This window comes from Melospiza georgiana, chromosome 3, assembly GCF_028018845.1.
Source record: "Melospiza georgiana isolate bMelGeo1 chromosome 3, bMelGeo1.pri, whole genome shotgun sequence".
Classification (NCBI taxonomy): Eukaryota; Metazoa; Chordata; class Aves; order Passeriformes; family Passerellidae; genus Melospiza; species Melospiza georgiana.
Window position 1 is genome coordinate 31,316,798 of NC_080432.1, and position 27,464 is coordinate 31,344,261.

General features: G+C 44.0%; 1 protein-coding gene and 1 non-coding gene across 2 annotated transcripts in view; one reads left to right on the forward strand and one right to left on the reverse strand.

Moving 5' to 3' along the window:
• The window catches only part of HHIPL2 (HHIP like 2), a 61,987-nt gene that overhangs the window by 12,691 nt on the left and 21,832 nt on the right, over positions 1-27,464 (forward strand). The window contains 13 exon segments of the mRNA XM_058019906.1: positions 11,905-12,434; positions 12,436-12,519; positions 15,346-15,402; positions 15,734-15,874; positions 15,876-16,069; positions 17,313-17,359; positions 17,361-17,440; positions 17,794-17,939; positions 19,389-19,470; positions 21,762-21,844; positions 22,494-22,649; positions 22,652-22,825; positions 25,809-25,843. Coding sequence (XP_057875889.1) covers positions 11,905-12,434; positions 12,436-12,519; positions 15,346-15,402; positions 15,734-15,874; positions 15,876-16,069; positions 17,313-17,359; positions 17,361-17,440; positions 17,794-17,939; positions 19,389-19,470; positions 21,762-21,844; positions 22,494-22,649; positions 22,652-22,825; positions 25,809-25,843 — 1,809 coding nt within the window.
• Positions 24,246-24,318, reverse strand: TRNAT-UGU (transfer RNA threonine (anticodon UGU)). Its single transcript has one exon. It is a non-coding gene; the product is annotated as a tRNA-Thr (tRNA).

The following is a 27,464-nucleotide window of genomic DNA, read 5'->3' on the forward strand; positions in this document are numbered from 1 at the left end:
GACAGAGGAGCTCCTTTATCTAGGTTTCTTGCATTCCTTGGTCTTCTCCCAGTATTGTTCTTCATCACAAGAAGCTTCAGAAATTTTCCTATGCTCTTTGTATCATGGCAGAGGTTTCTTAAGTAAAAGGTTAAAATTTAACACATCATTCTACAAGCTAAAATTTAAATGCTTAATTCATATTGCTAACTTAAGTGAACCCCCAAAATCTCCATTTCAGTCCCCCTCTTTTCTTAAAGTACAGTAAACTCTTTTACTACAGGGGCCCTGATCTAAATTCTGACCTGCTATCATGACAATTCTCCTTCAGCAAGATTCCATGAGTTCTAGAGAGTGAAGTCAAAATGGCCACATGTCTCAACATTCTCCAATTCCACAGGAGTGTTAAAATAGACATCATTAAGCTTATAGTAACTAAAATTAATAAATGTATAATGGGGTGACATAAAGTATTCATGATCCCAGTTGCCGTTGGCGACCATCAAAATAGTGCATCCCACCAGTTATGACTTGTATCTTGTTTTAATCTTTGCAGGACTCTGTTTATTTCTGTTACATCGTGATGGACAGTTACTAGAGTTCTGTGCCCATTCTTTTGAATCTCTTTTACAATTTTGATTAGATCCTGATATTTCATTATTTGTTTTACTAGGGTTAAATTCATTCCAATGGGTGTGGATGGTAACTCCTATGTTGTGTAGTTTGATTTTATTAACTGGTGGGATATGACTGGTGCTGAATATACAAAGTCACACCCAGTAACCTTAATACAGTTGCAAACCCAAAATTGGAATGATTCTTAACAGATAAGGGTACCTTGCTCTTATCAATTTCTATGAAATTACACACAGTCCTTAAACACACACGGCCACTACCTATATACACTAGTACAGTCCATTGGTTGGTATCCGAGTGGATCTTGAAGTGGCAGATGCCTTGGTCAGTGTCAAGGCATATGTCCTGAGCACTAATGTAACTACTCTCACAGATGAATCCCTGTTGTTCTTGAGCAATGCAAAGCTCCAAGTTTATGGTTTGCCATTTCCCCTGGGTTTTCCAGGCCCATACCCTATGTTCCAAGGGGTATAATATCGGCTCCTTGTGACTTAAACCTAAAGCAACAATGGGGTGAATAGTGTGAACTATGGCATTACGGATAGTGAGCACAAAGGCAGGAGCTATGTTAGTGGTGGGATGATACGTAAAATTTACCATGGTCCACCAAGATTGGAAATCTCTCTCAAAGTCTGTAGCACTGTCCCAGACAGCCTTTTGCACTTCAGTTGGAAACACCCCTTTACCTCCTTCTCTTATGATTAAAGCAGCTGTTGACTGTACCCATAATTATGTTTGTATACAGCTAAGGGCTAAAGATATGTTATCCTGCGCCCCCTTTAATGCATCTGCTAGTAAGCTATGGTCTTGATCTTCACTTTCCATTTTGGCAGCACCCTCGAGACTTGCCAATGACTATTTCCCAATGCCAGTAGAGATGACAGTAAAGGCTGTTTTAATTATATCAGATTGCTAGTTGCTACAGCTAATTTATTCATTAATATTTCTGAGTCAATCCCATTCAAAACCCCTAACCCAGTCGTGTTGCAGACATTTTTTCACAGAAATCCTTTCTTTCAGATTTCTGTGTCTTCTGGAAGGCAGAGGCCTCAGAAGAGAATATAAACAATTATTATCAGCTGCTGTGGAATGCAACAGGGGCACCTTGATTGGCTCATGTTCCCATGTTTATAATTGGAGGCCAATCACGGGTGCAAGCTAGGGACTGAGTCCTTGGACACAACTTTGTTATGGATTCTTTCTTTCTATTCTTAGCTTAGGAAGCCTCTGCAAACTTCTCTCTTTATTCTATTTAGCATAGTCATAATGTATTATATATCATATATCAATAAATCCAGCCTTCTGATCAAGAAACAAGATTCACCGTCTCTCTCTCACCAGCAGCGACCCCACTCAGGATGCTGTAATACAGTCGCTACCATACCAGTTAAATCCCTTTGTATTCTGTCTCTGAAGTGTACTTATTTTTGTAGCCATCTTGTCCATCCCTTGAAGGATGACCTTAGGAAGGGGGAACAAGCTGGATAAACTGTCAAGATACTAATTTGCATTGACAGTTTGACACGTTTAAGGGACCATTCTGGATTAAATACCAGTTGTTGCTGTTGTTGACCCATATTCCTTATTACACATGGGCCGATTTCATAAACCCTAGGTTCATGCTTAAATGGTGTATTTTGGGTTTGTGCTTGAGTGCTGGGGTGGCTTGTAACAGGCTTAGCTATAGAATTTATTTTAAATTTGAAAGACAGCCCAATACTGTTGCGGGCCCAGAGGCAAACCACATTGACAATTTTATCTTAATGTGAAGTTGTACCAACAGTCTAATTCATTTGGACGATTGCAAATCTTCCGGCACTTATTTACACTGATTTGGGCTGCTTTACTATGGGTAGTCTCATTAATACTTTGACACCCTATCTTAATTACCTCCCCTATGGTCCCTTGAAGTGACCACAACCTCTGTTTCTGCCATTCCTGCCTTTTATATATTTGGGTTTTGTGCATGACCACAGTTGCTAGGTTTAAACCTTTTATATCAGAAGGTTTTTCCATGGATCCAGTGTATTGAGTAAAGGCTTGGGACCAAGGTCATTCAGCATGGCTCTGGCTAGGAGTACTTTCTAATTCGTGGACATACAACTATGATTGTAAACAACACTTCCGCAAAAATCCCATCATGATGCATTCATTTTGTCCAGGTAAGTTTCAGTTTCAGTTCACCATCACCCAGTGTTATGCTCAAAGGGGCTTCTGGAGCTTTCCTAACATGGCTGTGGTGGATCCAAGCACTTTGTTCCTTAATCTTGATTGCAGTGAAGGTAATAAGGAGCACTTGGTACAGTCCCTCTCATTGTGATTGCAGGGCTTTCTCTGTAAGAGACTTAACATATACATGGTCTCCAGGTTGTAGGTCATGTACGGGTGCATTGCGCCCTGTACCCCGAGTTCCAGCCACATATTTTTCAGTCGCTCAAAGTTGTTTGGTCAGAGCGATCATATAGGAGGTTAGCGATATGTCCTGGGCAGACATTCCCTTCTGCACCCCCTATGGTCTCCCATAAGGTGTTTAAAAGGGACTTAGTTTTTCCTTATTCCTGCGTTTGGTTTGAATCCACAGCAGCCCTAATGGGAGGCAGTGAGGCCGTGGCAAATTACCCTCTTGTCCCAGTCATATAATTTGTTGTTTGGTCAAATGATTCATTTTCTCTACCTGACCACTTGATTGTGGGTTATATGGGATGTGAAGTTCCCAGTCTATGCCCAAGTAAGTATTGGCTAACCTGTTGCACTAATTTTGCAATAAAATGTGGTCCTCTATCTGAGGAGATTGTGGCCGGGCCTCCAAAGCGTGGTATGATTTCCTGTACCAATACTTTAGTTACCTCCCGAGTTTTAGAAGTTCTGGTGCAGAATGCTTCTGGCCATCCTGAAAGGGTATCTGTTAGCACCAGTAAAAACTTACACCTCCCTTTTCTTGGCAATTCCGTGAAATCGTTTTGCCATTGCTGCCCAGGTCCATGGCCCTTCCCAATCTGGCCAAGTTTTGGTTTGGGAATATTCTTGGGTTTGGTCTGGGGGCAAAGGTCACATTGTCAAGTCACTTGGGTGGTAGCAGCTTGTATATTTCTAGCAATGATCCTTTCATTTAGATATTTATGTAGGGTATCAATTTCCCAGTGTGTTTTCTGATGTTCCTCCCTTATTAGGGAACGTTATTAATAGGAGAGTATAACTAATTTTCCTTCTGTGGTGGCCCATCCCTCTTGGTTATAGGCTCCTTTCTGCTCATAGATCAATTTTCTGTCTAATTTGTTGTATTTTGGCTTACTTTCAAGGGAAATTTGCACATCTGGAATCAGGGTTGCCTCAGTTATTACCTCATTTTTTGCTGCTTCTTTTGCTTCCCTATCCGCCAGCTCGTTCCCTTCTTTCAATTCTGAGTTTATCTTCTGATATGCCTTAATGTGCATGATCACCACATTCTCAAATGTGCATGATCAGCACATTCTCTGGTGACTGCACTGCTTCTAGGAGTCGCAGTATTTCTAATGCATGTTTAATGTTTTTCCCTTGAGAGTTCAGCAGCCCTCTTTCTTTCCAAATGGCTCCATGAGCATGCACTACTCCAAATGCATACTTTGAGTCTGTATACACATTTATTTCTTTCCCTTTTGCCAATCCCAAGGCCCAAGTTAGAGCAATTATCTCGGCCTTTTGTGCAGAGGTGTTTGTTGGCAGGGGTCCAGATTCTGTTACCTCTCTGCAGGTAGTAATTGCATACCTGGCGTGTCGTTTTTCACTGATGACGTAACTGCTTCCATCAGTAAACCAGATTTCTGCTTTCTTTAAAGGGGTGTCCTTGTAGTCAGGGTGGCTGGAATAGGTTGCCTCGATAGTCTCCAGGCAGTCATGCTCCACTGACTCCCCTTGGTTTCCACTGAGGAAAGAAGCTGGATTGACAATGTTAGTCACTACTATGTCCACATCATCTTGCTCCACCATAACAGCTCAGTATCTCAGAAATCTTTGTTTCTTAGGGAATGCCAATGCCTGCCTTTCACCTCTAGCACTGCAGACACCGTGTGAGACACGAGCACAGTCATTTTCTGGCCCAGGGTGAATTTATGTGCCTCTTGGATATTCAGTACAACTGCTGCAACAGCTCTGAGGCATCCAGGCCACCCTTTAGCTGCTGCATCCAATTGCTTAGAGAAATAAGCAACTGCTGCCCGATACAGTCCAAGGTCCTGTGCTAATATCCCCAGAGCAATTCCTTGTGGCCCTGTTTCTTACAGTTTGCACATTTATTTCTGCCTAATCAAGGAGGGCCTTGCTTGGGTGGTTCCTGCCTGCTTTCATGTTTTTCTCTCCATTCCTCCTGCACTATTGCTATTAAGTTTTTCATCCCTTGTTTACCCCTCTTCTCTGTTGCTAAAGACTCTCCAAGCCTCCCCCAATAAAGTTTCTAAATTCTGTGTATCTTCTTCTTGGACTTTTTGGAGTTTGCACCTAATATCCCCTGTGGACTGTCCCAAAAATAGATTAATTAGTTGTTGTATCCCCACGTCAGATGCAGAGTCCAGTGGTGTATAGCGTTGCATTGTGTTTCTCAGGCAGTTTAGGAACTCTGTGGGGGATTCTGAGGGTCCCTGTTTAATAGCATATAAAGCTGACCAATTTATAGTTTTAGGCATTGCTCTTTCCACTCTCAGTATAATCCAATCCTGATAATTCTTTAGCCTCTGTCTTTCTGCTGGTTGGTTCGGGTTCCAGGCTGGGTCCTGAAGTGGAAAATGTTCCTTTAGATCCGCTTGTTGTTGTCTAAAGTGGTCTGCTACCAGGTCCCCTGCTGTTTTTAGAACCAGGTGGTTTTCTGTTTCAGTGAATGCATCTAATAACAATTGAATATCACCCCAGTCTGGATTGTGCTGCTTCATAATGTATCATAGATGTTTAGCAGTGTTTACTGGGTAATTCCGGTAATTTCCCGCAACCCTTTCCCATGCTTCCCAATCAAGGGTGGAGAAGAGCACCTTAACCAATATCTTTTCTCCACCTGGTATTACTGCCTCCCGCAAAGGGGCTTGCAGTATTTGTTCTCTAGTTCGGGTTGCTATTGGGAAGCCTGGAGGGGATGGAGCTGGTGTCTTCTCCAAGGGAGGAGAAGGAGTAGGACTGGTAGGAATAGGTGCGGGAGGTGGTGCTGGTGCCCCTCCCAAGTCCCTGCCCTTCCCCCCTGCCCTCCCAAGTGAGGGCTACATTGGTTGGCTAGATCTTGTTCTTTCTCTAATGCTGCATGATAAACTTTATCTGTCCTGGTGCATCTCTGTCTTAGGCTACAAGCCGAGCAGTACTGTTTATCTTCTCCCATTTTGCTTCTGTTTTCTCTTTCAAGAGGCAGAACAAGGGAGTCAGAAGGGGCCCTGATGCCACAGTCCCTTTGCCAATCAGGGTTTCTTTCAAAGGGAGAAAAACAGATCACAATAAGAAACCTCCTCCCATTTCCCTTCTCTGCGTAGAAACAGCATTAGCTGTAACAGGGTATTATATTCCAGTGTACCTGTAGGAGGCCCACCTTGCCCCATCCTCTAGGTGATATAATGGCTACCAATGGGAGCAATATTTATTTTGGCTGTTTTTTATTTTCTGTGCCCCCTTTGCCTGCTATTTCTCTCCAATGTGCTAAGATGCATGCTAATGGGCGGGCTTTAGGAACTTTGTTACTCTGCCTTGTTCCCATTATGTCTTTTCAGAGCAATCATAGCTTACTCAGATCCGAATATTCAGATATGAGTCTCGAATCAGTTAGAAGAGGCATGTAAAGCAATTTGGCTCTGCTGGTAGAGCTCAGTCTGCATCTGGCAAGGTCTTAGTCTGTTTTAGCTACCTACACTTGTTCTAAGCACTTAGAGGTTTAGAGTCTGACCTTCAGCTGAATTGTTCTAAATTCTAAATTCTAAATTTTAATTCTAGAATTTAGCTTAAAAACTGAGTATGAAATTCTGACAACTGTAATATTCCTAAAGAGGTGTAGTGTGAGTTAATACCACAGTTCTGGCATTCCTCCCTCATTGCTCCTGTCCCCTTGGGACAGGTATGGAAATGGAAACCGCCTACAAAAGGTGCGGGAGAGCTACCTGCCTCCTGCCACCTTCAGTCCTCACCTGTGCCCTTTCCAGGCTAGTAGTGGGCCATACTAGCTTGGGCTCTAACCCAACCCTTTTTCCTATATTCCTTTACTCTGAACCTCCATGCACACCTATTAGACAAGATGGCACCTGATACACAGCCGGATCTCCCAGTTTGAATGCTGTGGCGCACAGTTTTCCCGCCTCAACACATAACACAGCGTCTGGGACCCTCCCTTCCCCTCCTCTACCTCAGACCAGCCCCCCCGCAGTAGGTGCTGGCCCCGTGCCCATCCTCCTCCTCGCTGTGCCCAGCTACCCTGCTGCCTACCCCGTTCCCGCAGGGTTCGGGGGCGCACAGGGCCCGTTCTCTGTCCCGCTCCACCCCTGCCTGCCTTTGCTCTGTGTCCTTCTGGCCCTGGGCCCGTACCTGGTCTTCCTGTCCCTCTGGAGCCGAGCTCCGCTCTGCCTGTGCCTGGCCCGGCTCCCGTGCTGTCCGTCTCGGATGCTGTGGGTCCTGTGGCCGCCGCTGCCAGGCTGGGCTCTTTTCCCCGCCGGCACCCTGCCCCACTCCTCTCCAATCTGGTCACTCCCGGTTCCCATGCTGGAAGTGAGACTGACCCTGACCAAAACACACCCATTTCAGATATCAATAACCCCTCTCCATCAATAACCTTGGAGACAGTGTATGCTTCAATATCCACAGGCATAAGCATCAAGAGGTGCATCAAACAGCCATATACAGCACCCAAAGACCCTTCTCTTGAGCCTCCGAGACAGCAAGAAAACCCAAACCATGTGACATGGAAGAAAAGAAAGAAAAAGACTGTAATCACAAATGGTCATCAAAGAAAATGGCACTCCACTACTTCATAAGTATATAAGACTCATAGTTCTATATGTGTGAATTTCATGTAAGGATATATACCAACATCCAATTGCTCAAAACCACACAAATTTTAAAAAAGGCAAAAAAAGCAGCCATAGGTTTTTAACAGCTATTTCTTGTGAGATTTTAAGAATGCTTTCAGTTTTCAAAATTCTGTTATATTCTAACAGCTCAATAGTGACTCCTTTTTATAAGGATAGTTATAAAATCCAAGTAATTTTGTCTTAAGAATAACGAGTCTTTAAAGCTGTTGAAAAGCAAAGATGCAGAAGCCTCTAACAGCCTTATTAATAGATGTGCAGCACTCATGTAACTAAATACAATTTTGTCTCTCTATGTACTTTGGACATAACGAATCCATGAAATTGAAATTTGCAAATACTCAGTCTTTACTAAATTATACAGCCTCTTTGAAATCTTACTCCCCACCAGCAAATAAACAGTTCCATGGCCGAAGCACCCTGTGGCTTTGGGGAAGCCTGCTATGCTAGCACCTGACTTTACCATAATTTGTGACCAAAAAATTAAGCACAGAAGATTTGTCCATCAGTTTAAATCTGACTGCAAAACCGAAATTGACTTTTGAGGTAGAAAAAAGAAAATAGCACCCTCACTATTGGCCTCTGGGGTTGCTCCTACAAAAACTCAATAAATGCTAAGAGAATTAAAGGTGCTAGCTAAGTACGCAAAACAATGCTACACCCTAAGCGTTGAGTAAGCTGCTAACAAATGCTAATAACACCATGCATGTATCATTATAAAACCAAGCAGCCATAGACTTTTCACTGCTCGCCCTTGGACATAGCTGCCAAAACTTTGAAAAGACGTACTGCTTTAACCTTTCTTCATACTTGTGAAAAATGCATATTTTATGATTGGCTTTTTGCAAATATTGAAATGAGTATTATATCTATTATGTTAGAAAGTTATGCTGTATTAATTTTCCCAAGTAGTATGTTAAATATAGTTTTAGGTTATAATATAATGTTAAAATAGAAACTATGCTATGAATGATACTTTTTTAAAGAAAGGACTTGCATGGAAATAGCAGCCACTGGACACCTAAATCTTTCAGATAAAAAGAATTTATTGCTCTCTTATCAGAAGAAACTAACTTCTTCCCATCTCGCTGAGGCTTGAAGATGCTGTTAGGATTAAGAGGAAGAAGCTGACATGGACCAGACAGAATCCAGTATTTGAATGGAATTTATGCATCATGTATGAGGTGTATGAATATGCAACAGGCTACTGTTTTTAAGGGTTAATCCTCTGTTAACGGGTGTCCTTTTTTGGGCTTATTTTGCCCAGAAAAAGGTACCCAGAAGTCCGTAACTCTTTGTTTTTATTGTCTCATACTGTCCTAATCCAAATTATCCAAATTATTATTACTGTAATTATATTGCTATTTTTATAACCATTTTATTATTATTAAACTTTTAAAATTTTAAAAACGATTGGCATTTTTCACATACTCGGCATCTATCCATGCAAACATCCAGAAGCTGAAGGAGCTAGTTAAGTTAAGAAGAACTCTGTTTACATCAGTTTATTCAGTTAAAAGTTAAGAAGAACTCTGTTTACACCAATGAACTTTTTGGACAATGGGAGTTGGCAGGATGGGTTTCATCATTTGTTAAAGGAATTTGTGGGTTGTAATCATTGTTTTTACTTATGTTTTCCTGTATAGTTAAGTGTTTGCAGAGGTCCAATGGGGAAGTTTTCATAGTAAGAAAAAACAGGGGCTTCTCCCCCTCAGGGTAATCCCCAGGGCCTTGCCTTGGAAGAATATATCATAGAGTTTTGCCCATCTATGCTGCTAGAGGTGACTCAGCCCATGGTGCTCTGCAGCACTACTGCCAATCTACACTAGATTGCCTGTCCCATTGGCCAGTTGACACTGCCCACCCCAATTATTTTTCCCTCCTCCCCCTACAGATTGCTGCCCTTTGCTCTGCCCTTTGTCAGCCCTGGTGCCCTCCGGTTACTGGTCACTGACCCCATTCTTAAGTCATGCAGACCACATGGTTTAGTCTTTTGTCTCTGGTCCCTTTGGTGGGGTGAATGCAATAAACCCTTGCTGGAATGTATCATGCAAAGATCCTTCCTGTCTTTCCTCTGCTGAGCGATCTGTGGCATGTGTGTGTGCATGGACTTGAAATGGATGCTCTTGTGGCCCTACTCTGAGAGGCTTCTGAAGGAGATGTTTCAAAGAAGGCTGCAGTGTTTCTACCACCCTGACATGCTGCAACAGGGAATGGTGTGGTTCTGCCAGCTGGGACTGGGGTCAGAATGCAAGGACAGGCCTGGGGGACTTCGCAAGGCTGAAGAGTTTAGATTTAGGAAGAGGGAGAAGTTCCTTGCAGATGTGATGTGGAAGCAACAGAAACCAGGTCGTTCTGTGCTGCTTTCTGGTAACCAAATGGCAGCAATGAAAAGTGAGAAACCTCCTACACCATCCAAAATATTCAAGGGCTTTACTCCTTACAAGTGAGACCTGTTCTGGGCAAAAGCCCCTGGGTGTTGCTGTGAGCAAAGAAAACAACTTGCTTGTGAAGTTTGGAATCAGGGTCTGTAGTCTTCGTATTAGATATCCTGGAATGGCTGCTACTTACACAAAAAAAAAAAAAAAAAATTTCAATGCTTGTATAACTGCCCAGATTTTAAAATTCTGTTTAAAGAACTGTAATATGTAATGTAAAGTAATTCATGCTTAAGGGGAAGATGTATAAAATAAAAATTGTAAAATTAATTTAACATCCAACAAGCCTCTGACCATGGACAACCTGGAGACAGATTACCACACTGGAATTATGAAACTCCTGGTGGCTGCAGGAGAAGAATGCCTCATTAACTAATAAAAGAACATGGTGGCCATGGAGATCAAGATACCCGAAGTCCTCGAGAAACATACATCTGAATACACGACACCCCCTGACATGATCAGCACCTGCCATAATCCAGGAGACAGCAATTGTCCAGCCCTGCACAGCGAAAGAAACGTTCATACATATGCAGGGTTACAAAAGAAATCGGGGCACCTCTGCCTCAGGCATAAAAAACTGTATAAAACAGCCTTGCTGGAGAGGGCATTCGTGAATGGGGGAGATCTGATGAGATAGAGGTGGGATTGAGGTTCACCCAGAGCTGATCCTGGGCTCCACGCTGTCTCTTTGGCTGTGGGTTTTGGGGACAGTAACTTGGTTGCGAAAATAAAATCTTTCGCATTTATTAATTTGTCTTTTTGTTGATCTTTTATAACAGAAGCTAACTTGTTTAATGAGGCAGAAAAGTTACTAACATAGTAGTTACATTCCCGGACTGTGCATGTAATTGCCCTCTTCCATCTCTGTCAAATAAAAGTTCTGGATAGATTGATTTTGGGCTGCTGGCATGAAAACCAGAAAAATAATATTTCTGTAGAATGTAGCCTCTTCTGCTTTAAGTTCTGCAACTTTGTGCTGATTAAAATAGAGGTGGGATCTTAATGGAAACATTTTACAGAAGTTCTGGCCTACAATGTTCGCAAGTTGAGTTTAAATTTAGGTACAAATACAAACACAGTGCTTGATTTTCAGAATTTATCCTACATTTTACACAGCTAAACACTTAAAGGTATTTGAAGGAACATAATTTTAGATCTGTAACACATGAAAATGTTGCCTGCAGTGTTTTTTTCCTGACAATCAGAGGTAGAGTCAATGATATCTACAGGAATTGCACGAGATGGTATTTACTTACTTGAATCTGTTTTAAATCTCACCTACAGTCTGCTTCAGTAATACTGTGCATGTATCAGATTAATTTTGCCTGTATATTTAATCAATGTACATCTTTAGCAGCTACAGCTTCTTCGGCAGTGTTTCACTTGCTTTTTTTAACCTGGCTCCTATTGCCTTTATTTGATACTCCCTCATTTTTCTTCTGTGGGAAAGTGAGCCTTATCCCTCTTCTCAATGTCACTTGTGATATTTCCAGAGCTCTGTCAGGTTGTTTCCCTGCTCTGATCACCTCCCCCTTGGACTGCTCACTTTACTGAATAGAAAATCCACAGCCTCCACACTTGTACTTCTATTGGGAAGGATTTACATGCAGCTGACTATGCTTTGATAAAGGAAACTACTACTGATGTTGAAGTCCATTTTGGCCATGTTCTGATTGACTTTTAACAGCTGCACTTCATAGGTGACTCTTTATGTTATCTGCATTGATAATTTTTCATTTTATTAACCACTTTGCTCCCCTTGAGGTGTCTCAGCTTCTCCTGGATGAGTGTCCACAGCCACATCTTTAGTTTCCTTTACTTGCTAGGACTGTTCTCCATATGCTGCACATCTCTATGATGCAGAAAACCTACGGACCCCGCTGAGAAGCCTACCAGGACTTTGTATTGACTACTGCTACTCTGCCATCCGCCTGCTGACTGGTGACAAGCACATCCAGGAGTGCTGCAAGACGAACAGGACCCACTTCTGCCACCTCCTGCAGCTCCAGGATGAGGACTACTGTTTCCCCCAGGTGCTGCAGAACTTGTCCCTGAGCCGCTGCCTGGGCTTGCTGCTGGAGCTGTGTGGGGGCTGTGTCCAGCTGTGCCTGGCTGAGGTTGCCAGTGGCCTGAGGAACCCGGTGCTGATTGCCCGCGCTGCTTACAGGACCCACCGCGCCTTCACAGCCGAGCAGCTGGGCCTTATCCGGGCCTGCCTACCCAATGGCAGCTGGCTGGAGGAGCCATTCCTGGATATTCAGAGCCTGCTGCTGGCTGCCCCATGGCTAGCAGATAAGAGGGGCTTCCACCCCAAGCAGAAGGACAAGGGGGAGCTTTATATCTGTTACACATGGCTAAGAAAACCGAGTGGGAAAGATCAGGATCAATGAATTGAAGGGTTTGGCATCTGATGCCAACAAAATTGACCCAAGCTCTGAAAGGTAAAGTTCGTGTTGAATGCTACTGTATGCCATGATGAGAAATCGTTTTACTCTGTCCCTGTTCAACCCCCAATATCAACACAGGCTGTGTTGTGGTGTGCTGTAATGTCCCATTTTGGACTTCCAGGTCACTTCCCCAGGTGTGCTATACCTCTCTCCCTTCCCCCTTGCCCCCATGCTGAGTGAGTCCTGTCAATCAGGCTGAAGATTCCAGCAAGGCGTAGTGTGGTTGGTCAAGTTCAAAGGATGCCCCTCAGGCCTGGGGGTCATTGGCCTGACTGGGTGTCATCTTCCCCTGAGACCCTGCCCCTCTCACCTGGTTGGTGGCTCACCTGTACCTCCCCTCCCCCTGTCCCTGAGCTTAAAAGACCATGCGGCCAGCATTCTGTTGGAGCAGTTGCTCACGTTCAGACCTCTGTAACCATGGAATAAACCTCTGGACATTAAACCCTCCAGCAGAATCCTCTCCTTTTTCTCTTCACCATCGCCTGAAGCCATTCCTCCTGAGGTAAACGGGGTTCCTAACAAGCCTGGACTTGTTCAGTGCCCAGCTGCAATCTCCAGCAAGCCAAGGTATCTCTGGGGTGATACACCGCAGTTGCTGCCTTTGGCCCAGCAGCGAGGGTCAGACTGGCCCAGGCACAATCTAACTGGTAATATTGGGAACCTTAATCCAATAAGGCTGGGTACTGAGAGCAGCCCTGCCAAGAGAGACTTGAGGGTGCTAGTAGGTGAGAGGCTGGATATAATCCAGCAATGTGAGTTTGCAGCTGAGGAAGCCAAACATGTCCTGGGCTGCATCCAAAGATTTGTGGCAGCAGGCCAAGGGAAGGGATTCTGCTCCTCTGCTCTACGATCAGGAGGTCCCAGCTGCAGCACTAGTGCTAGCCGAGCCTAGCCTAGCCTAGCATCTAGCCTAGCCTGGCCTAGCCTAGCCTGGCATCTAGCCTAGCATCTAGCCTAGCCTAACCTAGCCTTGCCGAGCTTGGCATCTAGCCTAGCCTAGCATCTATCCTAACCTAACCTAGCCTAACCTAGCCTAGCATCTAGCCTAGCACCTAGCCTAGCATCTAGCGTAGCCTAGCCTAGCCTAGCCTAGCATCTAGCCTAGCCTACCATAGCATCTAGCCTAGCCTGGCCTAGACTACCCGAACCTAGCCCAGCCTAGCCTAGCCTAGCCTGGCCTAGCATCTAGCCTAGCCTAGCCTAGCCTAACATCTAGCCTAGCCTAGCATCTAGCCTAGCCTAGCCTAGCCTAGCCTGGCATCTAGCCTAGCATTTACCCTAGCCTAGCCTAGCCTATCCTAGCCTAGCGTGGTATATAGCCTTGCCTAGCCTAGCCTCTAGCCTAGCCTAGCCTAGCCATCTAGCCGAGCATCTAGCCTAGCCTAGCCTCTAGCCTAGCCTTTCCTAGCCTAGCCTAGCCTAGCCTAGCTTTACATCTCTAGCCTAGAGTAGCCTATCCTAGACTAGCATATAGCCTAGCCTAGAATCTACCCTAGTCTAGCCTAGCCTAGCGTAGCCTAGCCTGGCATCGAGCCTAGCCTAGCCTTGCCTAGGCTAGCCTTAGGTAGGTAGCATCTACCCTAGCCTAGCCCAGCCTAGCCTAGCATCTAGCCTAACCTAGCCTAGCCTAGCATCTAGCCTAGCCTAGCCTAGCTTATCCTAGCATCTAGTGTAGCCTAGTCTAGCATCTAGCCTAGCCTACCCTAGCATCTAGCCTTACCTAGCCTAGCCTATCCAAGCCTAGGATCTAGCCTAGCCTATCCAAGCCTAGCCTAGCATCTAGCCTAGCCTAGCCTAGCATCTAGCTTACCCTAGCGTAGCATCAAGCCTAGTCTAGCCAAGCCTAGCATCTAGCCTAGCCTAGCCTAGCATCCTAGCATCTAGCCTAGTTTAGCCTAGCATCTAGCCCAGCCTAGCATCTAGCCTAGCCTAGCATCTAGCCTAGCCTAGCATCTAGCCTAGCTTAGCCTAGCCTAGCATCTAGCCTAGCCTAGCCTAGCTAGGCTAGACACAGATCTGTTGGAGAGGCCTTAGAGGAGGCCACTAAGATGATCAAAGGAATGAAGCACCTCTCCTATGAGGACAGGCTGAGAGAATTGGAAGTGTTCAGCCTAGGAAAGAAAATGCTCTGGGGTGACCTCGTTGCAGCCTTCCATTACCTGAAGGGAGCCTACAAGAAAGATGGACAGAGTCCATCTACAAGAGCATGTGGTGACAGGACAAAGGGGAAAGGTTTAGGTTAGGTATCATGAAGAGCATGGTGAGGCACTGGCACAGGTTGCCCATAGGAGTTGTGGATGCTCCCGCCCTGGAAGTGTTCAAGGCCAGGACAGATAGAGCTCTGAGCAACCTGGTCTCATGGAATTTGTCCCTGCCCATGGCAGGGGGTTGGAAGTTGATGATTTTTAAGTCTTCTCCAACTCAAGTCAGTCTGTGATGGTATGATGCTTTCCACTGGCAGAACCTGCACATTCCCAGTCATTCTGGTTCAGGTGTGTGACTGGCCTGCTATGGAACTACCAGAATCAGGTTGGCTCAAGGTCACACAGAAAACTAAAATGGATTGAAAAGACTCAGGAATAAGGTTGTCTTCTCTCTCCATCTTGTATTCTTGTCTTCTAAAGAGTAGTAACAGCCTTTAATCTATTATGGAATTAACATCTGCCCTATGAGGTTTGTACTGTAGAAGAGGGTGTTTAATGACAGTACTATACTCTTATTTATCACTCATGTGGGCACCTGCCCTGTCCCATGCTAAGATAAAAGCTAGTTCTTACTTTTTTTTCCTTTTTTTTCATTTTTTAAAGGATTCTCCTGTAGCTTGAGGAACCAGCTGGAAAGAGACCCTTTTGGAAAATTTGAGAATGCTCAGAACAAGTAAGTAGGAGGGCAGGTGAAAGCTTTGAGCATGTTCACCAAGATGCAAGGTTTGGAAAGGAGAAAATGTGAAAGAATAGAGTAAGAGTGCTTCCTGAAAATGCTTGTGCATCTGCAAGTCTGTCCAAAGCAGTATTTCAAAAATGAACACTTGTCAAGTTGTTTAGAGAAAAGAGAATTTTCTGGCTTAAGTGGATTGCAAGCCAGATACCAGCCTCTGTTTATTTCTTTTAGGCAGATAACTTTTCCTTTGAAAATGGGCAAGGAGAAGAAGGGAATTTTTGTGTTTTCAGATGGCTCTCATGCTGTGGTTTCTTTTTTCTGCCTTTAGGAGCACTTTGTTGGGGAAAGTGTTGAGGATTGATGTGGATGGAAGAAACCCTGATGGAAAGCCTTACCACATCCCTCCTGATAATCCATTCATGTCTGATCCCAAAGCTTGCCCAGGGGTTTATGCCTATGGGGTCAGGAATATGGTGCTGTGCAATGGACAGAGGGGACCCTATCAGAAAAAAAGGAAGAGGGAGGATATTCTGTGGGGATGTTGGGTAGAACAGGTTTGAGGAAATCAACCTCAACCTCATTGTTAAAGGAGGGAACTATGGTTGGAGAGCAAAGGAGGGGTTTGAATGCTACGACACAAAGCTTTGCCACAACTCCTCCATGGGTAAGGAAAAACTTGTAGAAGATTACTATATGTGTATATTTAGTGGACTTTAGCACTGTTTTTCCAGCAAAGCTAAATAATCCAGTGTTGTATATTAAATGGAATTTGTCTGCTTTTTAAGACCAGAAATCCCTTTTCCCCAGCCCTGCTGTGTTGCTATGGAATGATGCTCTCATGACTGCACTGGACAAGGTGTTTAAATTCAAAGCCTGTGTCTTTTGTGGACAGTTTTCCCAGTAAAGCAAGGAGGACAATGGATTTTATTTAAGTAGAAAGTGATACCGTGTTTTCTCCAGAAGCTCTGAGCCATGACTGTGGCAAAGGACAGAGGGCCAGGCTGATGCTGAGATCCTGAAACAAACCTGTGACAGATGTAGTGTGTCCCAGCCAGCAAAGTGCTGCAGCAGAATGCCCAAAAGCTGTGCTCTGGGTCTGACTGTGGGTGTGATGGACAAAACACACTTGCTGTCTTCAAAAAACAGAAATTGGTGGTCTTTGCAAAGCTCTTGGCAAAAGCATGGTAGAAAAACTGAGTATTATAATAATGTTCCTTCAGCTGTTTGGTGAAGACACCTGGTCTCAAGGTCCTGCAGATGTTTCTGGAACATTTGGATGAGCAGACAAGTGTAGAGTATGTATTATTGACATTAATGCAGGGAAAAAAGTGAGGACAAGAATAAAATCCTGTGGAATCTGACAATTCAATATGAGAAAGGACTGAATTCAATTTTAACATCGCCAGAGGCAGAGTCATTATTTTACAAGTCTCATGACATAAAATGGTGAGAGCATACTCATTTCACACTCATGCTCTGTGTTGTGTCAGTGAACACATGAAGATGTTGAGCTCACTTGCAGTTTTGATCTTTCTCCCTTCTCTAAAAATACTGGAATTGGTAAAGATGATCCCTGCTAAAGTGACTGGTACAGTCACATATAAATTAGATAACACTTGCTGCAGGCTGATGCCTTCCTGCATTGCGTCTTGATGTAGAGAATCTTGGTTTTTGTCTTATGGAATCTCATCATGACTAAGCCTTGATAAGCAACTACACAGAGAGGTCCTTAAAGCCCCTCGGTCCGTTCTGTCCCAGAGTAAACTGCTTAATTACCACTGAAATTTCGCTAATGTTAAACTGTATTGGTCCTTCTAGTAATTTTTGTACCTGTCGGTGTCATTGAGCAACTGCTTTTTGATGCTCTCTGAACGTAAACTTACTTTGTATTTCTGTGTGTTTGACAGATGACACTCTGCCAATATTTGCATATGGCTGCAGTGTGGGCAAGTCATGGTACTGGAGGCTTTGTCTACAGGGGATGTGAATCACCTAACTTGAATGGCCTTTATATTTCTGGTGATTTCCTGAGCAGGTGAGTCTGATTGTTTCCTCTGCAGCTCCCATTCTATACCCACATTTTCCTTGTCTGGGCAAATAAGTATATTGGACCATCCCAAAACCTTTTGGGCTGGAGTAGATGAGAAACTTGGATATAGAGTAAGTTCTGTGTTTGACTATTACAGCAACATTTTTGCTGGAATCTAAACTTCCTCCATTTCAGAATCCTTAGGATAAGTTTGCTCTTGTTCAGGTCTGTTTCTCCAAAATCCAGCCAACAGTCACAGTCTTCACTGACTGCTTTTTTTGTTTCAGTAATGCATGATTTTGACAGGAACTAATTTGGATGATGGAGACATAAAACACAGGGGTTTATTTTTCATCTAGTTGATTTATGGCTTTACAGGAAGATAAGAAGACAAATAAGTGGAAGAAAGAGGATATCTCTGTTGGCAGTACATCATCTTGAGCTTTCCCTGGAATGATCAGTTCCTACAGCAAATTCATCATCTCCTTTGCTGAGGATGAAGCAGGTGGGTATCGTGCTGGCCACACCTTCAATGGAAACTGTACAGTCTGTTCTCTATGTATGGAAAATGTGGAAAATTCTGTGGTTCCTGAGGGGTGCCTGGAGAGCAGGCAGTGCAGAGAGGCTTGTGGCTGGCGCAGCATGGGGACTGGTCTGTGGCTCAGGGAGGTCTCCTGCCCTGTGAAGCTGTTGCAGATCAGGTTGATGAAAAGCTCAGGAAACCGAATCTCATGTGAAACTTTCCTTTTATTGTTGGTCTTTTGTACTCTTTTACTAATCAAAAGACCATATCAATGCAGTTCACTTTTTCATTATACTATCCCATCCTCACTTGAGTTCTTAGAGCTTCTCTGAACTTCTCCTGCTTCCTTAGTATAAATTCCTCAGTCTTATTCACAACAATCCACAATTCACACTGTGGATCATGGACCAGGACTTTATTTGGGGATCAGCAAAGCCACTCATTTAAAAGTTTAGTGTAAAGGCCTCAGCACATGGGACACTGCTAAGGTCACAAGGACCAGATCTCCCACCAAGGTGGAAGTACCAATGAACATGAATGTTTGCTTTTCTACAGCTTCCTGACAGAGCTGTGTAATACAAAAAGAAGCTGCAAGTTTTTTGAAAGCACAGGTGCGTTTTAGCACTTGATCATTCAGCAGAAAAGAGATTTGCTTGCCAGGAAAAGATCCTAGATTTTCTGCCTAGCATATTCTGTCAGAGCTGCATGGAGATGCAGGCTTTGCTGGGAAATGCATACAGTTTTTAACTGTTCTAACATATGGAGTGAGTGAATGTGAAATGTTTCTTCTTCTGATGGCCTTTTAGAAACCAACATGGTGTTATGTAGTTTGAAAGACAACAACAGCTTTGCCTCTTGCAAGATACTCTAATTTCCCTTTCCCCTGGATATTGTTCTAGTGAGTGCTGAAGGGAAGGCACAAGGAGCATTTTTCTTCCACAGTTACCAGACAGAAATGAGAAGCTTCTGTCTCCCACAGATTAACCAATGTAGCTCTTGCTGAATTTTTTCCTTTTTGGTATGATCATGAAATGGAAAATACATTTTTTGTGTGGTCTTCCCCTCTATTTGTAGTTTCTGGCTGCTTCTTTGGTACAAACAAGTTTTAAGAAAGTTTTATGTATTTATACAGAGGAAAGCAACCTTTACAGAGCCACAGAGGTGTGGTAATGAAGGTGCTGCCTGAAAGAGAGCTGCTGGCTCTGTGTGGAACCCTGCTGCAGCCAGGAGGTCATTTGGTGTTTCTGGGAGCCCACTGGCAGGGCAGGGTGAGAACAAAGCCATTTCTTGGACATAAGGCATGGCTGAGTGGGTAACTGAAGGAGTTTCCTTTTCTGACTACATGAATTACTGAAAGAGGAAAATGGAGAACTGGGATCTAGCTTGGGCACTTGAATCTAAGACCAGTTTTCTTTTTTCACTTCCATTTAGGTGAACTGTATTTTATGTCTACTTCTTATCCCAGTGCCTATACACCACATGGATCGCTCTACAAGCTCATCTATCCTGCAAGGTTTGTAATTAAAGATGTATTTCCATGCCAAATTCTTCTATAGTTACCACTCTCCAGCTATCACAGTAAAAGAATACCAAGTACTACTGATACAAAATCACTGACATCTGCATCCAGTCCTTGGGTTTTGTTTACACACTACACCTCTGGTGCAGCTTTAATCAGTTTGAGTGAATTTGTTCCTCACTCATCATGTCTGTGCACAGAGAAATAAGAAATAGAGTTCAAATTCCTTGAAGATCTGGGAGAGTTAAGGATTAAAAGAAAGTTTCCTTGGTTGTATATCTGAATTACAGCAAAGCAATGACTTAAAACGGACAGTCCATATCCTTTAGGTTCATTATATCAAATATCTATGATGCACATTAGTATAAATAAAAAATAAATAGCACTCCACAGTTTTCTTTACAAAGATGAGAGAAACCTGGTGGTTCATGCAGTGCTCAAATAATACTGGACCCTGAACCTGAGTTTTTCCAAGCAAAATGTTTTTCCCCATCAAACAGTTATACCTGCTAAAGTCTGTTTTTAGAAGATTAAGCACAGTTATGTATTTTTTTTTTTGCCTCCCTAGCTTTCCCATTTTGCTAAAAAACATTAAATGGTTTCAAATCACTCTGTAGAACAGATACAGTACAAGTGTGTTTGTGCTTTTGCAGAGACCTTGGACATTCACAAAATGAAGAAAACAAGCTATGTTTTCTTGAGAAGTTAGATCCAAAGCTAGGTTGTTAACTCAAACTGTGTACCAAGGTGATGGGAACAGAACTTGAATCTTTTACTGCTCAAGGGGATTTCTGCCTTTAACAGCTTATCATCTGCCAGGAAGTGCATTTACTGTGAGGGACAAAAAAAAAAAAATTATATATATATATATGTGACCATGCATAAACATCAAGAGCTTGAGCAGGATCTATTTATCAAAACAAATATATCTTTTTTGCCTGTATGCCACTCCTTAATGTGTCAGGAAGACCCTGTGCTTTTGAAGCTTTGTGTCCATCACTTCTAGAACAGGACCAGGCACTTACTCCCTTGGCTCCTAAAATCTTTCCGGGCATTTTCTGGTTCCCCTTGTTTGCCTTAGCCCGGATGGGGCCGTGCCAGCTCTGCCCTGGCCTGTTTGCACTTTGCAGGCGTGCCTGGGCTGTGCAGAGCTCCTTGGAGCCTGAGCAGGTTCTGGAGCACAGTCCTGACACCTCCAGCTCCCGGAGTGACTCTGGTCTCCTCATGAACCTTTCTCCTTTGATTCTACTGCTGTTTATAGGATTTTTCCTGGGGATAGCTTCTCTGCTGGGCACAGTCCCAGGCAGTGAATCCAGCATTCCCTGCCTCTCACCCGCATAGCAGGAAGTGCACTGGCACAGACAGCAAGCCACACAAACTCTTGCTTCCAAAACATTGCCAGGGCCACTGTCATGTGCCTGATGGCAACTCAGACTTCCCGAGGAACCTGCCAGGAAAGCTGATGGCAGCAGTGCCCTTTGTCCCCATTTCAGCTTGCCTCTGCAGCAGTACTCTTGGAGACAGCAGGGTGGCACCAAATTCCTTCTGTCCTGAGCAGAGAGAAAACGAGTTAGAATGTAATTTTAAAATCAGAGAGGAGAGAGGTGAAGGGAAAAAACCCCACAAGCAATACCTGCATGTGTAACCTTTTAAAAAAATTGAAATGGTGTAGAGGAAGCACTTGGCTCTTGCCACTCTCTGAAGGAGAATGCTAATCACAAGAAAATATGATGCCTTAGGTCATGCTTTGCTTTGGTGGGTGCTGTCAAGCAAATTGGAAGAACCTGCTCTTATTTGTCCTACAGCAGTTCTCTTGGTGGGTAACAGAGAATACCGGTATGTTGTGGTTCTTTGTACCTCTCTTCCTGTCACTTAACGTGCAACATCTTTACCTCAGGGAAAATGTGTTCAGTTGGTTTTTGTTTTGGTGCTTTTGTACTGTGGGGAGTTGTCAGGGGACAGAGGAGAGGAACATAGACACATTTCTTTGTAGTTGTGGTTCCCTTCCTCTGTGCCTGTTCCTCTATCACCCCTCTTGCTGCAGCATCCAAAGAAAATCCCAGTGAAAGTCACGTTCACCAGCTGCTGTTGGGACAGGGATTTTATGGCTTGCCAGCCCTGTGTCAGCCTCTTGAATTCCTGTGCTGCATTCCAGGTGCTTAAAGTGATTTCATGCCTCTTCCACCAAGGGCAAATGAGAACAGGGAATTGGTGTGTGCCTATGGAATAAATAAACTTCCCTAACAATCTCTCATATGCCTGCATCTGCCTTTCTGTTTTCCAAGGAGAGCTGCACCAGGGAAGTGTAAATACAAGGCTGTTCCAATGAAAACAGAGAGCAAACGGATACCATTTCTTCCATGAGCAAGTAAGTTGTCAAGCTTTGATTTTAAAGAGAAGCAAAACATATACATTATCTTACAGGCATGTGATTGAAACCTTCAGGAGTCTTAACAACTACAGCACTGAGCAGGAGCAATCCTGAAGGTTGGTCATCACATTTATGTGATAATCAAACACAGCTTCTGCTGTCTACTTGATGCTGTGCCTTTGCTTAACCCCAGCCCCTGATTATTTTTTCTCCCTAAGTTTTCAATCTTCCTTTTTCCAAGCTGCATTCTGCCCCCATGCAGCTGGGGCAGGAGTTACATTTTGAGTAGAAACCAATGTTTAGCAAGTTGATATTATTTTGTCTGGGATTTCCAGATATTAGTGTATTATGAACAATTAATATTGTTAAGTCTACTAGAGAAGTGTGCAAAGTTTTATTATATTCTGTCTGGAAGTAATTTTCCTTAAATATACATTCCTAATTTCTAAAGTCAATAATTTTATTTCCAAGAAAAACAAGGGTCTTTTGATGGAAGAAGAGAGGTTTATAGTATGCATTTCTTCTTGCATAATTTCAGCTCTTTTTCTTGACTATAGGTCTAATAAGTGTTTCTCTCAGTCATATCTCTGAATAAGCCTTTTGCCTTAAAGCAGGAAGGCTGAACCATGTTAATTACTTTACTCAGAGACTGTCCTTGAGCTGCAAAATGAACCTTCAAGAACCATGCCTTCAAAAAAACCTTCTACCCTCACTGCAGCCACCCCAAGAGTTTCTTCTAAGAAAGCAAAAAAGACCACATCCACCAAAGTAAAAGCATCAACAGGAAAACCAGCTCCATCTGGTACAGACAGAGAATCAAAGCTGAGGCTAAACCTCACAAGGGAAAGAAGACTGGACACAACTCCAGAACTGCACCACCACCACCTTTGCCAAAAATGAAGAGCTCCCACCTAGCCAGAGACAAGGAGGTTCTTCCAAAGAAAGCAGCACTACCTAAGGGAAAAGTGGAGAAGACAAGCAAAATACCTTTTGAAGCTCAGTGATGTCCCAGAAAAAGCAAATAGCTTATAAAATGGTGAAACAAAAGTGTTGAATAGTGACCAAATGAAAGAGATTTTGGCTGACTTGTTATGGTGTGCTCCCAGGTGTGTCCCTATTAATGGCAGTGTTAGCAGTCTCTACATATGTTCTATTAAACATTAAACTTTAAAAGCACCACCTTCCAAGTCCTGCTGTGATGTCCTTATGTCTGACATAAGCAGTTACGAGAGCCTGTGGTAGACATTCTGGTAAGATTTCTATGTGTATGACTGTCTAATAAATCTGACTCTAAATTTCAGGACTTTAATCTTCTGTTGAAGAATATGGAATAGACATGTTGATTACCCCACCTTTATTTAATTTTTTTTGTCATTTAGCTGAAAAGTGTGTTTCAAGAGTAGTTGTCTTTCAGGCAATGAAGTTAGATTTTATTTTTTGAAGGAGGACAACTAAGATACTCAGATGGCTGGAGCACTTCTACTATGAGAATCGGGGCTGTTCAGCCTGGAAAAGAGAAGGCTCCAGGGAAATCTTATAGCAGCCTTGTAGACCCTGAAGGAGGCCCACAAGAAAGCTGGAAATGGACTTTTTACAAGGGCAGGTAGTGACAGGACAAGGGCAAATGGCTTCAAACTGACAGAGGGGAGGTTTAGATTAAATATTAGGAAGAAAATCTTCACTGTGAGGGCAGTGAGGCTCTGGCAAAGGTTGCCCAGAATATTAGGAAGAAAATCTTCACTGTGAGGGCAGTGAGGCTCTGGCAAAGGTTGCCCAGAGAAGTTGTGGATGTCCCATCCATGGAAGTGTTCAAAGCCAGGTTGGATGGGGCTCTGAGCAACGTGGTGGAAGGTGTCCCTTGCCATGGCATGGGCTTGGAATGTGATGATCTTTAAAGTCCCTTCCAGCCTAAGTTATACTATGAATATTTTTTCAAGGTTAGGCTCACCTGCAGCTTTCATAGGGTCCAGTAAGGGCTGGAAATGTCCAGCAACTCTGAAACACCAACACAATCACAGCGCTAGAAACCAAGCAAACCCCCCCAAAACCTCGCGTTAGAGGCAAGCCACGGGCTGGAACCATCCTGCGACTCCAGATTCTACGCGGTGGACAACCCCGCGTAGAACAACCCGGCGCCGTAACAACCTCGGCGTTCAGATCCAGGAAATTATTGATTTGGGAAGCGGAGCTGGGACCGCCTTTCGCTTCTGTTCCCGGAGGCAGCCGAGCCCACGTCAGTTTGGAACTCCGATGTTTCGCTTGTCTCCCACCGCCGCCCTCTGCAGGCGCCGTGCCGGGATGCAAAAGGCGATCCCCGCCGCCCGCTCTTCCCGGGACCCCCCAACTCGGTTAGGGGAGAAACGATAATTAAATAAAATACAAATACGAAAACCACGGGAGGCCCCAGCGAGGATCGAACTCGCGACCCCTGGTTTACAAGACCAGTGCTCTAACCACTGAGCTATGGAGCCACACAGGGTTTCAATGTTTTTGCCGACTACTCATGTGCCTGTGCGATGCAGGCTCCCCCCCACGGTGCTGCGGGGTCCCAGCCTCCGCCAGGGCTGGGCCCGGGACAGCCCGTCTGTTGGGGCTGCGACACCCCCGGGCCTGAGCTGGGCCTCTGGAGGTCCTCTGGGGAAAAGCTGCCCTTGGCGGGGGAGGGAATCCAGCTCCCGCGCCCCCCTCGCCCTCGGCGTTACCCGAGGGTGACTGGAGGCCTTTCCCGTCGGCGGGAATGAGCGGCGGGCGCGCCTACCGCGGATTGGGGGCGGGCGTGCCTCGGAGAGGGGATCGGTGACACAGGGGAGAATGCTTCCGCTTCTCCCGGGCGTCCCCCACGCTGAGAGCGAGGGAGCAGCCGCTGCCTGAGTCTAGGTTTTGGGAGGTAAGACTGCTCAACACCTGGTTTTGTGCGGAATGGGGAGATAGTCACTTTAAGCAGATAGCTCCGTGTTGTAATTCTCCTCAGCTTTTGTGAAATCACTGTTGCACAAAACCTGGTTTAACTCTCGCAGATAAATCACACGTCTCGTTTGACTGGGGTATGAACCCGACAGCAAGACAGGAAGTGTGGAGCCTTCATTTTTTGATTTTTACTATGGAAGTTTGAAGTCATTTGAGGATTTTTCTCTTTTTCTTTGCACGAAAGAACCAATCTGCCACATGTTCCATGAAAGCTTAGGTGAAGGTGAGAAGGTGGGCTGTGCAAAGGAAGCGGAGAGACTGTGGAGTTACAAATCCAGCAGCTCTGCTGTACACCAGTCATATTCTAGAAAAGCAGACATGATTTGCTGGGTGCCAGCCTCAAGCTGTGTGTGACCAAAAGTAAAGCTCTTTGAAATGAGAATAGACAGAAATAAAGACCTTTCATCGGTCCCACACTCCACAAATCATGAACTAGGTCAATTTCCTTCTTTTTTTTTTTTCTCTCTTGAGTTTTACTTCACCTTCTCTTTAGAAATGGATATGATCTCTGTGGACAAACTAGATCAGTTCTGGTGAACTCTGTCTTGTTTTTTATGTAAGGCACTAAAATTACTTTGAAATATCTGCTTTTGACCTCTAATGTGGCAGCTGATAAATTCATGAAGTTTCACATTTCTTTAGATGCTGTTTTCCCCCTTTGAAGACAGTGACTCTTTAGAGGGATTATAGCTCTTCCAAAGAGGGCTAAAATGTCTCTGTAGTGAGTGTTCTGCTAATGCCTTAGGGAACTGGAGTATAAGCATAGATTGTTTTATAATCTTCAAGTAGGCAGGAGCAGAACTGTCTTACACTTTTCATGCTATAAGACAAGCCTACCTTCGTCAGCCTAACACAGCTGAGCAGCAGGGTAAGATGTATTCTGAGAGAAGAGCAGTGTTGAAATCAGTTTTCTTTGATAACATGGCTACCTGCCACTATTGGGCTTTTAAACTTAGGTGTTGTGATCTAACTGTTGTGATTGCCGTGCTTCCAGATGCCTTTTGCTGCCGGGTGAGAGCTCCCTACAAGGTGGGCTGCACTTGAAGGGCTGTGTCAGAGTGCTTCTTAGTCAGACAGCCTGGGTGGGATTCAGGAGGTGTGGTGGTGGTACTACTACGCTATCAGCAAGCCCCTTGGCTTTTCTTTGTAATGTAAATGAGGAAATGAGACACTTCTGGGATGTAATTCATCCCACCTGAAGGTAAACCTCTACAGAAAGTCATCCGAGTCCTGGTCTAGAGGTGGCTGTTCCTCAGAAGGGAGTCGATGCAGCCTTCACAGGAACTTCCCCAGCCTCAGGTATAAATGGTAATTTAGTGGAAATACTACAGCAGGTTGTTTCTTCCAATTTTTAAAATCTTGTTTTAGCTCATGTTTTGTATCTAGTGTTTCAAAGTGGATAATTCCTGTGGAATATGAAAAGCAGTTATTTTTCTAAGGATTGATTGGGTCAAAACTGTAGAATTACATCTAAAGAAGACTCTATGATTCTTTCTGCAGCTAGACCCACACACATGTGAGAATTAAGCATTGAAGCAATAAAATGCCTGTCTAGTCTGCAGTTCATGACTGTTGAAAGCCACTAGGTGGAACCTAAGGACTGCATCAAAAGATTAGGAAAATCATTTTAACACACTTTAAATGCTGAAAACAGTGAATTTTTAACGTGCAAGTTTTAATGAAAGATCTGTAGGATGACTGACCTTTAAAGGTGTGCCAGACATCTTAAGATGCACATTTATCTATACTCTCTAAAATTTCTTCTCTAGGCCCAGACCGAGCACCAAGCTAGAAAATAGGGTGGTTAGTGTAAGAATAGGTGTGGTCACTGGACAAGTCAGTGTTTCATTAACCCTGTGTTAACCCACAGATGTCACCTGTGCTGCTGTGAGTTTTTGCCCGTCTTGTTGAGCTCAGTAAGCTAATCCCAAGCACATTCCATGATTTTACTGCCATATCTTTCATTCAGGGGAAACTAAAGCAATGACTCTTCAGACAGCTAGTCCAAGGAAATTAATGGAAATCCTAGGAAATCCATGGAAATCCTTGGAAATTCTCGTGCACTGCTGTAATCCCTTTTACAAACTCCTTTGCCTCGACTGCCACCCAGTTCCCTGCTGTGTTCAGTTTCACTGGTGTTTCACAGGGTTCGGTTCTTTGCTGCACAAAGCAGCTTTGGCCTGCAATAGTGTAAAATAAAGAGCAGCCAATGTTTCCTCTGCAGACCTGGCGTACCTCCTAACAGGTTGTCAGGCTTGCCCACCTTTGTCCTCCACGCATCTGACTCTGTGTCCTGGGGGAAGGTTGGTGCAGCTGGGATTATCTCAGCAGAGGTACAGATCAGCAAAACTGGCATGCTTGCGTTTCCTTTTTAACCTCTGGGAGAAAGGAATTGCAGCACAGCTTCAGTCTTCATGTAAAATGGGACATTCTGTGGGTTTTAATTGTTTGACAGGTTCAGCACTGTTGGTTTTCTTTCTTAAAGAAACTGTAGTAACCTAAAGATGTCTGAGTTTAGTGCAATTCATTTTAGTTGACAAGTGCTGGTGGATTACTTTGTCTTGTGCAAATACAAGGGTTTTTTGAATAAAATATTATCAAAATCAGGGAAACACTTCCTGCTGATTTTGGGTAGCTTTTGGAGGCAATC